Source organism: Pelophylax lessonae (assembly GCF_965119305.1).
Source record: "Pelophylax lessonae genome assembly, chromosome: 11".
Lineage (NCBI taxonomy): Eukaryota > Metazoa > Chordata > Amphibia > Anura > Ranidae > Pelophylax > Pelophylax lessonae.
In genome coordinates, this window is record NC_138778.1 from 88,943,796 (window position 1) to 88,959,697 (window position 15,902).

The 15,902-nt window shown below is 43.2% G+C and overlaps 1 protein-coding gene across 2 annotated transcripts in view; it reads right to left on the reverse strand.

Moving 5' to 3' along the window:
* Positions 1 to 15,902, reverse strand: part of FBXL20 (F-box and leucine rich repeat protein 20) — a 266,578-nt gene that overhangs the window by 22,053 nt on the left and 228,623 nt on the right. For both annotated transcript variants that reach the window (XM_082272996.1, XM_082272997.1), the window contains exon 13: positions 13,674 to 13,730. In XM_082272996.1, coding sequence (XP_082129122.1) covers positions 13,674 to 13,730 — 57 coding nt within the window. The remainder of the gene's footprint in view (positions 1 to 13,673; positions 13,731 to 15,902) is intronic.

Here is a 15,902-nt window from a genome sequence, read left to right on the forward strand (position 1 = left end):
AATCTCAGTCTCAGCTACCTCTGCCGGTGTAACCTCAAGACTAAAGGTTTCCCGGATGGACACAACTAGTGCATCCACCACTCTTGTGCTATGGCGGAGGCAGAAACGTGCTCTTCACTGCTGAGGAGATATTACCTGAGACAACAGCCCCCTAAGAGGGACCTGCAACTGCATTGACCAGTTCCAAATCCGTATCTGAAGTATCTGATAAACAATAGGGGTAGGCGGGGGTCGCTACTTGACCCCCGTCCCTGACAGGCCACCTCCACCCGGGATACCAAAGACTCCAAAATTGCCGATAATGCATTAAAAACAAGTGGGGTACTGGAGGGTCCTGCGGCCACCTTGAGGGGATCAGGTGGGGATACCTATGCGGCAGGGTCAATGATTATACAAGACACTTGCCAGCGACAAAAAATGACAAAGTAAAAAAAAAAAAACTTTTTTTTTTTTTTTTTTTGTGTGTCCCCCAGTCGCAACAGCGCCCCTCAGTGTTACCTGCCTTTTTGGACCCCACAGAGAGAGAGACAGACCCCAAGGCTCATCCCTGATGCACAGAAGTTTTCATCAGCTTGCTCAGTGCTTGTCTTGTTACAGACAGGAAGTCTTTGGCCCTATTTCCTGGGTAAAAGAGGCGGCTCCGCCCCTTAACACGCCTGCCGGCTCCTCCCCCTGGCTCCATGAGGTGTTTGAGTCACCTCAAACATGGCCGCCCCCATGCTGGAGACACGAGGCTACACCAAAATGGCGGCCTCGTGCGATCTACCAGACAATGGCGGCGGCCTGCACAGAATAGCGGCATGTCTGCAGAAGGATCTCGGCCTCACAACCCTTCACCCTCATGGTGGTCAGCGTGGTCGGAGGTACCGGACCCTAGCGGGCCGTATGCGGTCCGCTGCTTAGCTGGAGGAATGATCTGGAATGCAGTATACATGTATAGACATCGCCCTGTGGCTACTGACAGGTAGGATACCTTATACTATCACAGTAAAGTTCTAGTACTGCCACTGACTACAATCATTTACACATCTTTACAATTAGATTGTCAGCTCCCAAACCAAGCCTCCTGGCTTCTTGTACACAAAAATCACACTCAATTAGGGGGATCTGTGACATGTTGTAGGATAGAGGGGAACCCATCCTTACCATTACAGAGAGGGGCCCGCGTTCACCACAAGACCCGTCAAGGGGAAAGGGGGAACATACTACTCACCATACCGGAACCAGGCGGGCGCCAACTCCTGACAGTACCCCTCTCCACCGAGGTAGGAGGGCTGTCGACCAATACGGGCGCCGTGACTCATGGTCTTTGGCGTTTCAGCGAGACGTTTAACTCGCAGGGTCAGTCCCCGTCCAGTGGGACTATGTCGCGGCCGACCCAGCGCGGAGCTATGGCCTGCACGCGCTCGTAGGCTGAACTGGGGTGACCACTGGATCTCAACATCCAGCCCGTCGCCCAGTTCAGCTTTCTTGCTTGAAGATCTCACAGGAACACTGGAGAAAAAAAGCTGTCTTAAAAAATTATTTTCTAAGAAAAAAATCCTGCCAGGACCGAAGATCCCAGCAAGGTATCTAGGTCCTTACTCCTGACTAGACAGAAAAAAACTGATTTGCTGAGGCAGAGAGAGAGAGGATATACCCTCTGGGACTGCCCCTAGGGTGTGGCCAGAGCATTTTATTTCCTGTCTAGTCCTACTCCTGTGGAGGCAACATAACCCGAAGGTGCTGTATCACCGAGGACTACGTCTGTCAATGAGCGATAGAGAAAATTCAATTTGAATAGGAAAAAATGCCAGGACCGCAGATCCCAGTAGAGAGCCAGGCCCTTACTCCTGACTAGGCAGAAAAAACTGGGGTCCTACAGCAGGAAGTGATGGTATACCCTCTGGGACTGTCCCAGGGGTATAACCAAAAAGGTTTCCTCCTAGTCCTACTCCTAGAGAGCAAGAGCATAGAGAGCCAGGCCCTTACTCCTGACTAGGCAGAAAAAACTGGGGTCCTACAGCAGGAAGTGATGGTATACCCTCTGGGACTGTCCCAGGGGTATAACCAAAAAGGTTTCCTCCTAGTCCTACTCCTAGAGAGCAAGAGCATAGAGAGCCAGGCCCTTACTCCTGACTAGGCAGAAAAAACTGGGGTCCTACAGCAGGAAGTGATGGTATACCCTCTGGGACTGTCCCAGGGGTATAACCAAAAAGGTTTCCTTCTAGTCCTACTCCTAGAGAGCAAGAGCATACATAAGCCCAATGGTCTGAAGACCTGAAGCTGTGTCTGTCAGTGAACGAAAGAGAAATATATTTTTTTTAATTTTCAAAACTTTGTGACAAAAAGTGAGAACTGCAAAATACTCAACATGCCTCTCAGCAAATAGCTTAGGGTGTCTACTTTCCGAAAAAGGGGTTATTTGGAGGGGTTTTGTTCTATCTTGACATTTAATGGCCTCCAAAACTGTGATAGGTAGTGAGGAGTGAAAATCAACAATTTACGCTCTTTGAAAGCCTGAAGGCAGTGATTGGTTTTTAGGGTCCTGTATGCGGCTAGACTGCAAAAATTCTCACACATGGGGTATCCTCATACTCCGGAGAAGCAGCAGAATGTATTTTGGGTGTAATTCCACATATACCCATAGCATGTGTGAGCAATATATAATTTCAATGACAACTTTGTGTAAAAACTATTTTTTTTTGTCATTTTTCAAACACCTGTGACAAAAAAATGTAATATACTTAATGGGCTCAACATGCCTCTCAAGAAATTCCTTGGGGTGTTTACTTTCGAAAAAGGGTTCATTGGGGGGGAGGGGGGGGGGTTGTACTGCCCTGCCATTTTAGCACTTTAGGAAATGAGATAGGCAGTCAGAAAGTAAACGCTGCATAAATTCCAGTATATACACCATAGTTTGTAGATGCTATAACTTTTGCGCAAATTAATAAATATACGCTTATTGAGATTTTTTTTTTTTTTTTTATCAAAGACATGTAGCCAAATACATTTTGGCCTAAATGTATGACAAAAATTTAGTTTATTGGATATTTTTTGTAAGAAAAAGTGGAAAATGTATTTTTTTCTCAAAATTTTCGATCTTTTTTCATTTCTATGCCAAAAAATAAAATCCGCAGAGCTGAATAAATACCACCAAAAGGAAGCTCTATTTGTGGGTGGAAAAAAAGGACGTAAATTTTGTTTGGGTACAGAATTGCATGACTGCGCAATTACCAGTTAAAGCCACGCAGTTCCAAATTGCAAAAAAATGGCCTGGTCATTAAGGGGTTAAAACCTTCTGGTCCAAAAGTGGTTAAAGAGGGTGCTCCTAATCTCAGGTTGTTACCTGTCTAAAAGACACCTGTCAACAGAAGCAATCAATCAGATTCCAATCTCTCCACTATGGCAAAGACCAAAGAGCTGTCCAAGGATGTCATAGACAAGATTGTAGACCTACACAAGGCTGGAATGGGCTAAAAGACCATCGCCAAGCAGCTTGGTGTGAGGGTGTAAACAGTTGGTGCGATTATTCGCAAATGGAAGAAACACAAAATAACTGTCAATCTCCCTCGGTCTGGGGCTCCATGCAAGATTTCCCCTTGTGGAGTTTCAATGATCATGAGAACGGTGAGGAATCAGCCCAGAACTACACGGGTGAATCTTGCCAATGATCTTAAGGCAGCTGGCACCAAAGTCACCAAGAAAACAATTGGTAACACACTACGCTGTGAAGGACTTAAATCCTGCAGCGCCCGCAAGGTCTCCCTGCTCAATAAAGCACATGAGGCCTGTCCGAAGTTTTCCAATGAACATCTGAATGATTCAGAGGACAATTGGGTGAAAGTTGGGTGAAAAGTGTTGTGGTCAGATGAGACCAAAATCGAGTTCTTTGGCAGGAACTCAACTCGTGGTGTTTGGAGGAGGAGGAGGAGGAATGTTTCCTATGACCCCAAGAACACCATCCCCACCGACAAACATGGAGGTGGAAACATTATGCTTTGGGTGTTTTTTTTCTGCTAAGGAGACAACTTCACCGCATCAAAGGGACGATGGACGGGGTCATATATGGTCAAATCTTGGGAGAGAACCTACTTCCCTCAGCCAGGGCATTGAAAATGGGTCATGCATAGGTATTCCAGCATGTCAATGATCCAAAACACACGGCCAAGGCAACAAAGGAGTGGCTCAAGAAGAAGCACATTAAAGTACTGGAGTGGCCTAGCCAGTCTCCAGACCTTAATCCCAAAGAAAATATGTGGATGGAGCTGAAGGTTCGAGTTACTAAACATCTGTCTCAAAACCTTAATGACTGCAGAGAGGTGTGGGACAAAATCCCTCCTGAGATGTGTGCAAACCTGGTGGCCAGCTACAAGAAAGTTCTGACCTCTGCGATTGTCAACAAGGGATTTGCCACCAAGTACTAAGTCATGTTTTTCGAAGGGGTCAAAAATACTTATTTCGCTTATTCAATGCAAATCAATTTATAACTTTTTTGAAATGTTTTTCTGGATTTTTTTTTGTAGTTATTCTGTCTCTCATTGTTAAAATAAACCTATCATTAAAATGATAGACTGATCATTTCTTTGTCAGTGGGCAAATGTACAAAATCGGCAAGGAATCAACAACTTTTTTCCCTCACTGTAAATGGATATTAACCACTTGCCCTCTGAAAGGTTTTACCCCCTTCATGACCACGGCATTTTTTGCTATTCAGCACTGGGCTCTTTTCACTGGAAATTTCTCAGTCATGCAACACTGTATGTAAATAAAATGTATTTAATTTTTTTTAAATTTACACAAATAGAGCTTTCTTTTGGTCACAACTGCTTTTTTTTCCTCCTTTTTTATTATATAAACGAAAAAAGGGCAAATACTTTGGGAAAAAATAAAACAATTTTTTTATAAAGCGCATGTGATAAAATCGAATTTCTTCATAAATGTAGGCGAAAAATGATTCTGCTACATGTCGCAACCACTGGCAGTGATCAGGGACTGATCTGCTAATGTTGCATTTTTGGAGACAGTATACTATTGAGGACCCTATTATAGTTCTGATCATGATCAAGATACTGATCCATACAGACACTATACTAATAATGGCAGTGATCAGCAACTGTTATAGTGTGGCAGGCGATCTGGTGCTGACACTGGCTGGGCAGGACACGGACATCGCTAGTAACACTAATGCAGTGATCAGTGATAATACTGTACACTGACACTGTACTTCTGGCTCTGGCTGGGTGACAGGGGTGATCAGACAGGCAATAATGGGTTAACAATTGTATGCAAATGTACATGTGCTGTTTTGTTTCACAGTTCTGGCTGGGTTTCTCTCCTTGCTTTTAGTTCTGAATGGCAGGGAGAAATCCAGTCAGAACCTGTGTTTACAAACACACAGATATGTGCTCCGATTAGTCAGAGGCGATCAGCAGGCATACAACCTCAATGATTGGCTGTAACCTGCTGACAAACTCGTGTCATGTCCACTCACAGGGAGCTCTTAAGGGCGGTACACACTTGACGAAAAACCGGACGAAATATCCTCCGATTTTTCTCTGTCTTCTCAGCGTTCATTACCGTTTTTAGTCGACAGTGCATAAATGTTCACAAAATTTCTCGTCCGATTTTTCTTTTTTTTGGCACATTTGTTCCTAGACGTCCGGGTTGTCAGCAACTTCAGATCATGCGCGGTCTTTCGTATCCGATTTTTCACGGACGTACTGCATACACATTAAACGAAAAACGGTCGTCTGGAGACAGACGAAAAAAATTTTGGTGTTTGTCCCTCCGTTTTTTTTCGTTGAAAATGTCGGCATCGGCTGCTGAAAGTTGTGTACACACTAGGCGAAAATCGGACGATTTCACATCGGGCGGGAATTTTCGGCAGATTTTCTACTAGTGTGTACCCTGCTTTAGGCATCTTCTGAAGGGGCATTTTCCCAGGGATTATTTTTTTTTTTCCCTTCCCTCGAGCAGGAGCAGGTCCAGATAGGCTTCAGCTTGGGTTTGTACAGGTCGTTAATGTGTCAAAGAATAAGCATATTTTTTGAGAGACCAGTTAGTCTTCCCACGACATCCGACAGACAAGGTTTAGTCATAAGATACCTATAAAAATGCTTCACTATTTAACATGGAGGCAGAAAAAAAAAAAAAGGGTCGTTTAATGTAAGAGGCCTTAACAACCCACAGAACAGATCACAAATCTTATACAATAATCATAAGCAAAGAGTTTAGGTACTTTTCTTACAGGAGACATTTTAAAACATGATCAGTTCCATCCATGTCTACCCGCCACTACGTTAAGTGGCACGTCTGCAATAATCCAGTAAGTAAATATGGAGGCGTGGCTATAGGCTTTCATACCTCTCTCTCAGTTTCGGATATTTACGTAGTAAGTGACCCTGGGGGTTGATTTCTTATTCTTAAATGCAAAATTAACAATATGCTGTTAACTTTGGTTAATGTCTACGCTCCCAACCAGGGCCAGATCCCCATGATGCTTGCACTTTTGCGCAAATTAGGAGCTCTGGCTGAGGGAAGAGTAGTGCTGGGTGGGGATTTAAATATTGTATGTTATCCATCATTAGATACCACGTCCAACTCCCAGTGTTTCTCCTTGCCTCCGTTTAACCTTCTTAGGGTCAGATTGCATGAACTTTAACTAGTTGGATGTGTGGTGGGGGGCTACATCCAACCGAGCATGACTATACTTGCCACGCTCTAACTCCCACAAAACTTATAGTAGGATAGACCTGTTTTTTGTTTCACACAACTTACTTAGCTGGCAACTTTAGGCATTTATTGGAACTCAACTTTGGTCAGACCATTTTCTGCTTTTTTTTTTCCCGATTAAAGCCTCGTACACACGCACCGATTGTTGGCCGACCGATCGGCCGTCTTTTGTCCAGTGTTGTTGTGTTGGTTGAAATGTGCTCTAGACTGCACACGAATTTTGTCGGTCAACAACAACCAACTGCAGAAGTGATTTCATGTTCTGGTTTACTTTCCGTGTGTTTTTTCTTCTCTGAGCATGCCCAGTCTTGCTCATCTGACTTTTGTCTGCCGAAATCTGTACTGACTGACGAACAATCGGCCGTTCTCGTGACGGCCAACAAAAATTTTATAGCATGCACACCAGATTTTGTTCGGCCGAAAAGTCGCAGTCGGTTGTCGGAAGCATCATACTAACAAGCCGACAATCGGCCGATCGGATGTTGGCCGAAAATTTACGGCCAACAATCGGTGCGTGTGTACGAGGCTTAACTTACCGTATTTTTCCAGATTCCTGGAGGCTTTCATTTAGCCTCCTAAAAAATGAATCAACGCAGTTAGGCGTTCGGTGTCTCAGTTTTAACCTATCATATGCAGGACATTACAGCACAACCACTTAAATGGGAGGGACTGAAATGTGTTTTAAGGGGGACCCTTATTTCAGAGGGCGCAAGCCTGAAAAAAGAACATTTTGCTCTCGAGGACTGGGATAAAGCGTTCTCTCTCACTTCTAAAATAACTCTATCTTCCTACTCATAGGAACATAACTATAAGATTTTGCCAAGATGGTATCGCTGTCCAGGCCTATTAAAAAAAAAATACTAATATGGCTTTGTCTGATCTATGTTGGAGATGTGAATAGACAGGCACACTCTTACACCTGTGGTCCTGCCTGATTATAAAACCATTCTGGTCGGCTATATTTAATTTATGTCATGTGGTCACTGGCAAAAAATGGCTGGAGACTTCAGAGGTAGCGCTTCCTTCTTTGATCCTGGGATCAATTAAATAAATCAGAAAGGAAATACTTAGATTTTTGTTGATGAAAGGAAGAGCTTTAATTCAAAGACATTGTAAATCTTCATTAACACCTACAATACGGGAATGGGTAGTGGAGATGAACCACATAATGCGGATGGAAGAGCCATTATCCTCAGCAAATAATAATGATTTCAAGTTTCGGGAAGTTTGGACCCCATGGGTGGAGTTTCTTGAATTTCTCCAGTTGCTATCTTTTTTTTTATGATCGTCAGGACTCTCTGTCCGATTTTATAATTTTTTTTTTTTTTTTTATATTATGGTTTCTCTCTTATTTCGTTTTATAGATTTATCATCTTGTTGTTTTTTTTCCTTGTAAAAATTGGCATTGATAGCAAATATTTATTTATGGTACATTTGCGCAATCTCGTGTCTCTCAGGTGCTGAAGGACAGGAAGGCATGTTGTAATACATAATACGGGTGGCCACTGTGTATTCAGGTCATGGTTAATAAGCAATGTTATTTCTTTTTACGATGACATCTTTCTCAATAAAAATATAATAAACCAAGTCAGCAGGGGGTGCAAGCATGCCAGGAAGTACACTCTGTACATCGCGGTGCCTGGCTGTGCTGCCCGCTAGCAGTAAATGTACAGTTAGCAGGCGGTGGTTAAGATTTATAAGTAATAACAAAAGATTGTTGATTCAGGAATTATCCCCCTGTTGGAGTAAACTGCACCATGCATTAAAGGTTTTTTTTTTGCCTTCCTCGGTTTCAACTGTGGTATAGGATTTTCTATATGGAGGCTTTCTATTTATTTTTTCTATTGCTTTAACTAGAGGACTTGTTTTTTTTTTTTTTTTCCCAACCTAACTATGTAACCAGCTCCTGTGATGTAGTACCTGGGCCCAATCACGGATAGGGTGCCCGTCCAATGCCAGGCACCACAAGGTATTTTGGTGGCAGCTGTGACAAGGAGCAAAGGAGAAGCAATGAAAAGGTGAGCTTTACACACTGTCACTTTGCCCCAAACAACATGGCAAGGTCTCCTTCGTAGTCTTCCTGGTGCATTTGTTCTAAAACTATTCTTCCATGCCATAACAAAGCTGCCTCTCTACTGAAAGAGTTAAATACCTAGAAAAGATAACTGTCAAGAGAAAACATTAAACTTTTTTCAGCATGGCTTTAAAAATAAAAAAGCAGCTAAAATCTGGTTAACAATTCTTTCCATCCTAATCCATTTGAACTGCAACTTTTTTTTTTTTTTTTTTTTTTACTTTTTGGACAATGTATGGAACACATACAGTTCTTACCCAATCTTTATTACTGTCTGTCAATTTTAGGAACGTCATACTTTCTGTAATGGTGCCACTGGGAAGGGCATGAAGAAAATCTCTCTAATGTGGAGTGATTTATTTTCATTGCCATCTATGTCCCTGTTCAGAAAAATCCACTTACAGTATCTCACAAAAGTGAGTACGCCCCTCACATTTTTGGAAATACAGGTCCCTCTCAAAAAATTAGCATATTGTGATGAAGTTCATTATTTTCTGTAATGTACTGATAAACATTAGACTTTCATATATTTTAGATTCATTACACACAACTGAAGTAGTGCAAGCCTTTTATTGTTTTAATATTGATGATTTTGGCATACAGCTCATGAAAAACCAAAATTCCTATCTCAAACAATTAGCATATCATGAAAAGGTTCTCTAAACGAGCTATTAACCTAATCATCTGAATCAACTAATTAACTCTAAACACCTGCAAAAGATTCCTGAGTCTTTTAAAAACTCCCAGCCTGGTTCATTACTCAAAACCACAATCATGGGTAAGACTGCCGACCTGACTGCTGTCCAGAAGGCCATCATTGACACCCTCAAGCAAGAGGGTAAGACACAGAAAGAAATTTCTGAACGAATAGGCTGTTCCCAGAGTGCTGTATCAAGGCACCTCAGTGGGAAGTCTGTGGGAAGGAAAAAGTGTGGCAGAAAACGCTGCACAACGAGAAGAGGTGACCGGACCCTGAGGAAGATTGTGGAGAAGGACCGATTCCAGACCTTGGGGGACCTGCGGAAGCAGTGGACTGAGTCTGGAGTAGAAACATCTAGAGCCACGGTGTACAGGCGTGTGCAGGAAATAGGCTACAGGTGCCGCATTCCCCAGGTCAAGCCACTTTTGAACCAGAAACAGCGGCAGAAGCGCCTGACCTGGGCTACAGAGAAGCAGCACTGGACTGTTGCTCAGTGGTCCAAAGTCCTTTTTTCGGATGAAAGCAAATTTTGCATGTCATTCGGAAATCAAGGTGCCAGAGTCTGGAGGAAGACTGGGGAGAGGGAAATGCCAAAATGCCTGAAGTCCAGTGTCAAGTACCCACAGTCAGTGATGGTCTGGGGTGCCATGTCAGCTGCTGGTGTTGGTCCACTGTGTTTTATCAAGGGCAGGGTCAATGCAGCTAGCTATCAGGAGATTTTGGAGCACTTCGTGCTTCCATCTGCTGAAAAGCTTTATGGAGATGAAGATTTCATTTTTCAGCACAACCTGGCACCTGCTCACAGTGCCAAAACCACTGGTAAATGGTTTACTGACCATGGTATTACTGTGCTCAATTGGTCTGCCAACTCTCCTGACCTGAACCCCATAGAGAATCTGTGGGATGTTGTGAAGAGAAAGTTGAGAGACGCAAGACCCAACACTCTGGATGAGCTCAAGGCCGCTATCGAAGCATCCTGGGCCTCCATAACCCCTCAGCAGTGCCACAGGCTGATTGCCTCCATGCCACGCCGCATTGAAGCAGTCATTTCTGCAAAAGGATTCCCGACCAAGTATTGAGTGCATAACTGAACATAATTATTTGAAGGTTGACTTTTTTTGTATTAAAAACACTTTTTTTTTTATTGGTCGGATGAAATATGCTAATTTTTTGAGATAGGAATTTTGGTTTTTCATGAGCTGTATGCCAAAATCATCAATATTAAAACAATAAAAGGCTTTCACTACTTCAGTTGTGTGTAATGAATCTAAAATATATGAAAGTCTAATGTTTATCAGTACATTACAGAAAATAATGAACTTTATCACAATATGCTAATTTTTTGAGAGGGACCTGTATTTTATTATATCTTTTCATGTGACAGCACTGAGGAAATGACACTTGGCTACAATGTAAAGTAGTGAGTGTACAGCTTTTATAACAGTGTAAATTTGCTGTCCCCTCAAAATAACTCAACATACACAGTGAGTACACCCCTAAGTTAAAATGTCCAAATTGGGCCCAATTAGCCATTCTCCCTCCCCGTTGTCATTTGACTCGTTAGCATTACAAGGTCTCAGGTATGAATAGGGAGCAGGTGTGTTAAATTTGGTGTCATCACTCTCACTCTCTCATACTGGTCACTGGAAGTTTAACATGGCACCTCATGGCAAAGAAATCTCTGAGGATCCGAAAAAAAAAAGAATTGTTGCTCTACATCGAGATGGCCTAGGCTATAAGAAGACTGCCAAGACCCTGAAACTGAGCTGCAGCATGGTGGCCAAGACCATACAGGGGTTTAACAGGACAGGTTCCACTCAGAACAGGCCTCGCCATGGTCGACCAAAGAAGTTGAGTACACGTGCTCAGCGCCATATCCAGAGGTTGTCTTTGGGAAATAGACGTATGAGTGGTGCCAGCATTGCTGCAGAGGTTGTACAGATGATGCTCAAGAAAGCCCTCAAACTGTTTTTTGAAGACAAGCAGACTAAGGACACGGATTAAAGGAACCATGTCCTGTGGAGACCAAGATAAAATTATTTCATTCAGATGGTGTCAAGTTTGTGTAGTGGCAACCAGGTAATGAGTACAAAGACAAGTGTGTCTTGCCTACAGTCAAGCATGGTGGTGGGAGTGTCATGGTCTGGGGCTGCATGAGTGCTGCCAGCACTGGGGAGCTACAGATCATTGAGGGAACCATGAATGCCAACATGTACTGTGATATACTAAAGCAGAGCATGATACCCTCCCTTCGGAGACTGGGCCGCAGGGCAGTATTCCAACATGATAACGACTCCAAACACACCTTCAAGACGACCACTGCCTAAAGAAGCTGAGGCTAAGGGTGATGGATGGGCCAAGCAGGTCTCCAGACCTAAACCATACTGAGCATCTGTGGGGCATCCTTAAACAGACGTTGGAGGAGCGCAAGATCTTCAACATCCACCAGCTCCGTGATGTCGTCATGGAGGAGGACTCCACTGGCAATCTATGTAGCTGTGGTGAACTCCATGTCCAAGAGGGTTAAGGCATTTCAAAATAATGGTGGCAACACAAAATATTGACACTTTGGGCCCACCTTAGATATTTTAACTTAGGGGTGTACTCACTTTTGTTGCCAGCGGTTTAGACATTAATGGCTGTGTGTTGAGTTATTTTGAGGGGGACAGAAAATTTACACTGTTATACAAGCTGTACACTCACTACTTTACATTATAGCAAAGTGTCATTTCTTCAGTGCTGTCAAATGAAAAGATATAATAAAATATTTACAAAAAGGTGAGGGGGTGTACTCACTTTTGTAAGATACTGTATTTCCTGTTTTTGCGACATGGCTCACAATCTTGAAATCGCGCTACGTCATAATGCAATTGGTAAAAGGTAGTGCAGGAACATTTTCACAATCGCTGCAACATGAGTCGGGGTGATATGTATGGTTCCCTTTTTGGCAATGGGGTGTGACTTGTCTTGTGGTTTGGAACTGTCCAATCCCATTACAAGTCGCACCAGTGTGAACAAGGGCTTATGGCACCAGGTCAAAAAATGCAGGAAAACCTCCCTAACAGTAATAGCAATTAAGTCCTATACACTATCAAAAAAAATAAATAAAAAAAAAACACCATCTACTAACTATTCTTTCACACTTAGGACTCTTTCACACGGGCGATCCGATCAGATCCGCCTGTCAGTTTTTTAGGTGGATCTGATCGGATCCTCCATGCAGCTCTATGGGGCAGCGGGTGTCAGCGGAGACACCTCCGCTGACACCCGCTGCCATCCGTATCCGATCTTCTCCGTGAAATTTGGACGGATGGAAACCCTATTTTTCCATCCGTTCAGGAATCGGATCGGATGAGAGCGGACAGGCGGTCCGCTCTCATCCGATCCCCCATAGAGAGCAGCGGGAGCTGTGACACCTCCCTCTCCGCACTGCAAGCGGAGACGGAGCTGCCATCCGTTGGCTCAGCGGGGATCGGTGGATCGATCCCCGCTGAGCAGCACGGATCCGCCTACGGAGGCGTACCGCATGAAAGAGCCCTTAATCATCTAACAGAAACATTTTATTGATAAAAGTATCGGTCAGAAAGTCAAACATTGCCAACAAGGTATATACAAAAAACATGAACATAGCAGTATAAAAAAAAGAACAAGTGCACTTCTATCACAGTAAGGGTAACAAAACACAAGGGAACAGTCCATCATTTAGGAGTGTAGAAACATCAGGCAGAGCCTTAACTAGGTGCCACCCCTCGGAGACAGTGGGTCCCGTAGGAGGGGGAGCTCCTGAGGGTGAAGTCGAGGAAGGCCGGAAGCCAGCCTCCCCCCCCCCCTGCGCCCCCCGGCCAGCATCCATACAGCATCAACATTACCACCGGGGCTCATAATACCATTCGCCAGTCGCGGGCAACTAAAGCTGTAAAGACCTGGCAGCAATCCAAACATCCCAAATCTTCCCAAATTTTTGGGGGCATTGTCGTCCCATATAGCTCAGCTTGTAAAGAGGTAAAGCACACTTGGTCATCTAAATTCTAACCTAATTCATTACGGCTTTGTTGGCCATAATTTTCATTTCTACAATTGTAATCAAATACATTTTCTGCACCGGTTTTAGGATTCTGTTGTGTAAACCTCAAAGAATGTAAATAAAAACTGCACATCACCACTTCCACACATAGAAACACTCACCAACACTTGCAGCCTTGGACAGTGTATGGAGAGCTGGATAAGAGTGCTATCTGTAATCTGCAACAGAAACAAAGGTGAATGACAATGCAGTGATACTACATATCTGCCAAATCTACATCCCCCATTATCTGAAATAGCACTCAGGACTAGTAGTGTGTGGATCACATAACTTCTCTATTTTAATAATAATTCCTTCTGGTTTCCAGCAATGCCAATGTTATCCAGCAGTGGAATCTCAGAGGGGTATGACAGTTACCGGGTTTTTGAAAGGGCAGTCTGTGTTTTTTGGGGAAACTTCTATTAAAGCACCCCAAAGCTGAAGGGCACATGGGTTGGTATAAACGTAACAGGGGGGAGATGCCATTTTCTTGCTCTTGGGATATTAGTTCATATTCCAGCTGCGGTCTGGTAGGAGGGGCACACTATTTCCTTTTTTTTTGCTCATTTGTATAAACATAAAAATAAACAAAGTTTACAAAGTTAACTCTATTAGTGCTGAAACAGCACACAAAGCATGTATAAACATTCTTTCAGAACCATGGAGCGCTATTGCCAGCAAATTTGCTTGCAAGATCCAATTGTTCACCAGCGGCTGCAGGCTCCCAATGCATATTCATCCAACTGTAAATAGGGTAAATGTTACATAGTTACATAGTAGTTGAGGTTGAATAAAGACAATAGTCCATCCAGTTCAACCTGTATAGGTGTGTGTGGCCCTAATCCTCTCTCATACCCCTGAATGTTCTGATCCTTGAGATGTACGCCCAAGAGTCTTTTGAAAGCAACCATACTTCCCGCAGAAACCACCTCTTGTGGTAGAGAATTCCACAATCCTGTAGCCGTAAATGTGACTGTGGATATCCAGGTGAATGCCATTGAATTTCAAATGAATAAATTTCTAAATACCAACAACCTACAAAGCCATCCACAACTCTGCCCCCAGCTACATCAGTAACCTCAGCTCGAAATGTTAAGCAATCTGCTCTTTTTGCTCCTCCCAAAGCCTCCTGCTCTCTAGCCCCTTGTCACCTCCTCCCATGCTCACTTCTAGGACTTCTTTAGGGCCTCTCCCATCCCCTGGAACTCCTTACCCAGATCTGTCTATCCCCTACTCCATCCACCTTTAAGCAATGCCTGAAAACCCATATTTTCAGTAAGGCCTATTCTGCCTCTAACTAATAAACTGTCTTTTTACTTTGACTATCAAGTCATGCCTCAGAGTTATTACTTTTTGTTTCACTTCATTATTTTGCAATGTATCACTATCTCCTTTCCTATTGGATTTTAAGCACTAATGAGCAGGGCCCTTTAATTTCAACAATTCAACACCAAGTTCACTATATTGACCCCTTACAGTGCCTTGCGAAAGTTTTTGGCCCCCTTGAACTTTGCGACCTTTTGCCACATTTCAGGCTTCAAACATAAAGATATAAAACTGTAATTTTTTGTGAAGAATCAACAACAAGTGGGACACAATCATGAAGTGGAACGAAATTTATTGGATATTTCAAAATTAGTAAACAAATAAAAAACTGAAAAATTGGGCGTGCAAAATTATTCAGCCCCTTTACTTTCAGTGCAGCAAACTCTCTCCAGAAGTTCAGTGAGGATTTCTGAATGATCCAATGTTGACCTAAATGACTAATGATGATAAATAGAATCCACCTGTGTGTAATCAAGTCTCCGTATAAATGCACCTGCACTGTGATAGTCTCAGAGGTCCGTTTAAAGAGCAGAGAGCATCATGGAGAACAAGGAACACACCAGGCAGGTCCGAGATACTGTTTTGGAGAAGTTTAAAGCCGGATTTGGATACAAAAAGATTTCCCAAGCTTTAAACATCCCAAGGAGCACTGTGCAAGTGATAATATTGAAATGAAAGGAGTATCAGACCACTGCAAATCTATGAAGACCTGGCCGTCCCTCTAAACTTTCAGCTCATACAAGAAGACTGATCAGAGATGCAGCCAAGTGGTCCATGATCACTCTGGATGAACTGCAGAGATCTACAGCTGAGGTGGGAGACTCTGTCCATAGGACAACAATCAGTCGTATACTGCACAAATCTGGCCTTTATGGAAGAGTGTCAAGAAGAAAGCCATTTCTTAAAGATATCCATAAAAAGTGTTGTTTAAAGTTTGCCACAAGCCACCTGGGAGACACACCAAACATGTGGAAGAAGGTGCTCTGGTCAGATGAAACCAAAATCAAACTTTTTGGCAACAATGT